Below are 3,489 nucleotides of genomic sequence, written 5' to 3'. Positions count from 1 at the left end.
GTCAGGGAGGGCTCCGTGTCCTGAAAGCCCCAGGAGTCAGTCTCAAAAAAATAAAATAAAACTAGTATCTGAATGCTGGTGCAGGCATGTAATCCCAGGACTCGGGAGGCTGAGGCAGGAGGATTACCTCAAGTTCCAACTGTAATTTGGGAAAATCCCTTAGATTCTCTGAGCTATGGATTCCTCATCTATAATGAGAACTTCTCAAGATTAGAACCATTAAAAATAAATTGATAGGCATGGCATTTGGACAGAAATCAGTAAGAAACTGCTTGTGGTTGCTCTTTTAAAGTGTTTTGTGGCTGAGAGTTTGGGAACCTGGACCCCAATTCAGCAAATACAGCACATGTAAAGGCATTCCCATTCTGGAGACAGATTGGCCATTTTCTTCAACAAGACTGGTCTGATGGCTAAGATTTGAGACCTCCCAAGACAAGAGTTACCCAACCTCTCCAGTCTCAGCTCAGTCTCCAGAGCCTTCCCAACCCCGCCCACAAGCTTCCTGGCCCCGCCCCCACAGTTTTCCCAGCTCTGCCCCAGGACTTTCCCCTTTCCCTAGAGTTGAGGGTCAGCTTACAGAGATGTGGAGTCCACAAGTTCCTTCCTTCTTCTCCAACTGAAAGACCTGGACCCGGTGACCCTGGTCTGTTGTATTGGTACTGGAACACCCCGAGAAGACATCTTTCTTCAGGACCCAGTGCTGGTGCTTCAAGAAGCAACTCCTCAGAGCCACCTCAATGACCTCTGGTTTGCAGTGCAGGGTCCCTATCTCCTTGGATAGTTCTGCAGGGGAACAAGAGCCAGGGGCGGGGTCTCTTGAGGATCCTGGGATGATACCATGAGAAGGAATAATTTTCCTCAGGTGGGTGAAGAAGACGGGGGATATTTGCCCACTCTCCACTCCCTTAAATACAGCCAGCAAAATGGTTCAGTAGGTAAAGGCTTGCCATGGAGACCTGAGTTCAATTCCCAGGGCCCACAGAAAGGTGAAAGGAAAGGAGTGACTTCACAAAGCTGTCCTCTGACCTCTTCACCATAGCAAGTGTACCCCCAATACACACACACACACACACACACACACACATACACACAATGCACACATAATAATTGTTAAAATTGTAAACATGTCTGGGTGTGGAAGTGCACGCCTTTCATCCCAGCACTCAGGAGACAGAGGCAGGTGGATTTCTGTGAGTTTGAGGCCATCCTGGTCTAAAGAGTGAGTCCAGGACAGCCAGGGCTACACAGAAAACCCTGTCTCAACTCCCCCCCAACACACACACATACAGATCTCACACATGTCTTGTAGGATCCTGATCCTGGCCCTCACAGGTCCTTAAGATCTCTTTTCCCAGAATTAGTGCCTGGGTCACAAAGCGTCTGCGGGAGCTGGGAAGGAGCTTTGCTGGCAGAGAGCTTGCCTGCCATCATTTGATCTCCACTGCCACATGATAGGGCATGATGGCGGCCGCCTGTAATCCCAGAATTTAGGAGGCAGAGGCAGGAAGATCAGGAGCTGAAGCTCGTCTTGTCTTCAGTGGTCAGGGCAGCTCTGGACTAAGAGAGCTTGACTAAACAACAAAGCTGGGGTGGGGGGGGGGATGAGGCTCCCGTCTTGGAGCCAGGTAGCCTGAGGGTCGGGCAGTGGATACAGGAATACACGAAGCCTGGAGGCAGAGCCAGAAAGGTAAGAAGAAAAGAAGGAGGTGGCTCCGTGTTCCTGCCACACTCTTCAATTTTCAGCCCCCAGGGAACCAAGGAAGCCTGGTCTGGGCCTCAGTGAAAGAGACTGACTTTGGCGAAGGCAGCTGGTATCTCTAACTTGTCTGGCAAGATTGGGGTTTCAAGGGGTTAATTTGTTTATTCTCCAATTTTTCTCTCATTCCAAGCTGGACGCTAGAACCTGGTGTGTGTGTGTGTGTGTGTGTGTGTGTGTGTGTGTACCAAAGCTGGGCAGGTCATATATGCCTGTAATCCCCATCAGTACCTGGACAGCAGTTCGGGTCCTGGGGGCTGCAGGCTGGGGCTGGGGCAAGGTAGATGGTCTCATCTGCTCAGCCAACTCTGAATGGACTCATTCCATGCTCATGTCTTACCAGCTTCTTTGAACAGGGTTCCGCTGAGCCTTTTCAGAGTTCCCTGACTGCACTTGTCCTAGCCAGTTATCTGGTTCGTTCATACATGTTATTCATGTTATTTACATATTTACATCCATGCACATAAATTAAAATCAAAGAGAAAGAGGAGGAGGAGGAGGGGAAGCAGCAGCAGCAGCAGCAGCAGCAGCAGCAGCAGCAGCAGCAGCAGCAGCAGCAATAATAGACTTCCTGGAAGGATTATTCAGACTTACCCAAGTGGGAATAGTAGCTCTTGTTGCACATACAGCCTCTGGTGCTGTCTAGATACTCATCCAAAGCACAGGCACCACCCCCTGGACCACTACTTTGGCTTGAGCTGGGGGGTGCTGGACTGGTCCCAACTATAGTGGAGGATTTGGTTGTCTCTGAGCCGTTATGGACAAGGCCTGTGGGATGTTCAGGTGACTGGGCTGTACCAGTGCCTATGCTTGAGTCTGTCTGTGCTGGCTGGGAAGGCGTCTGTGTCACAGAGCTGTATGGGTCTGGTGGTTTGCTTGTTGTGGGGGTTGTCGCTGGGGTTGGGGGTACAGCTGCAGTGTCTTGTTCCTGAGTCTCAGCTATGGCTGTACTGAGAACAGTTGTCCTCAGGGAGGCTGTGGTGGGTAAAGAGGTGTTTGTAACTGCCATGGTTGTCGTGGGTAAAGGTTCGTGTGTGTCCCTGGCTTTGTCCAGCGTTGATGAGGGTGGAGTTAAAGCTGACTTCTCAGGAGCAGTAGGTGTCCCAGTTCCGGATGTTGGGATGGCTTCCTCTGGTGTGCTTAATATTTTTAATGCCATTGAAGGTGTTGCCATGGTCCCGTCTGTGTCCCTGGAGCTTGGGGGCACTGATGATCCCGTTCCAGTGGACTTTGGTGGTGATGGAGTTGTGTCTAGAGTCATGCCAGCATCAGAGGTCATCAGTGCTGGCTGGGAAGGCGTCTGTGTCATAGAGCTGGGCTGTGGGTCTGGTGGTTTGCTTGTTGTGGGGGTTGTCGCTGGGGTTGGGGGTACAGTTGCAGTGTCTTTTTCTTGCATCTCAGCTGTGGCTGTGCTGAGAACAGTTGTCCCCTGGGCGACTGTGGTGGGTGAAGAGGTGTTTGTAACTGCCATGGTTGTTGTGGGTAAAGGTTCGTGTGTGTCCCTGGCTTTGTCCAGTGTTGATGACAGTGGAATTTGATTTAGTTGTGGGGTCTCAGCTGAAATGGCCAAGCTGAATAAAGCTGTGGTTTTGGATGTCACTATCGATTCCTTTACTGCAGAGGTCATTATGGAATCTGACAGTGACATGCTCTTAGTGACTGTCATGGCAGGGGTGTGTACTGTTGATGTCATCTGTTCTGTGGGCCCTGCTGTGCCTCTGCTCTGGGGTGAC

The 3,489-nt window shown here is 50.9% G+C and overlaps 1 protein-coding gene across 1 annotated transcript in view; it reads right to left on the bottom strand.

Annotated features, from left to right (window-relative positions):
* LOC101993620 overlaps positions 1 to 3,422 on the bottom strand; it is a 12,227-nt gene extending 8,805 nt beyond the window's left edge. The window contains exons 1-2 of the mRNA XM_005353391.1: positions 2,351 to 3,422; positions 578 to 783 (exon numbers count right to left, since the gene is read on the bottom strand). Of these exons, the coding sequence (XP_005353448.1) occupies positions 578 to 783; positions 2,351 to 3,422 (1,278 nt within the window). The remainder of the gene's footprint in view (positions 1 to 577; positions 784 to 2,350) is intronic.
* Positions 3,423 to 3,489: the final 67 nt, after the last annotated feature.

This window comes from Microtus ochrogaster, chromosome 10 (genome assembly GCF_000317375.1).
Source record: "Microtus ochrogaster isolate Prairie Vole_2 chromosome 10, MicOch1.0, whole genome shotgun sequence".
NCBI classification, from domain to species: Eukaryota; Metazoa; Chordata; class Mammalia; order Rodentia; family Cricetidae; genus Microtus; species Microtus ochrogaster.
This window is presented reverse-complemented; position numbering and strand designations above follow the sequence as displayed.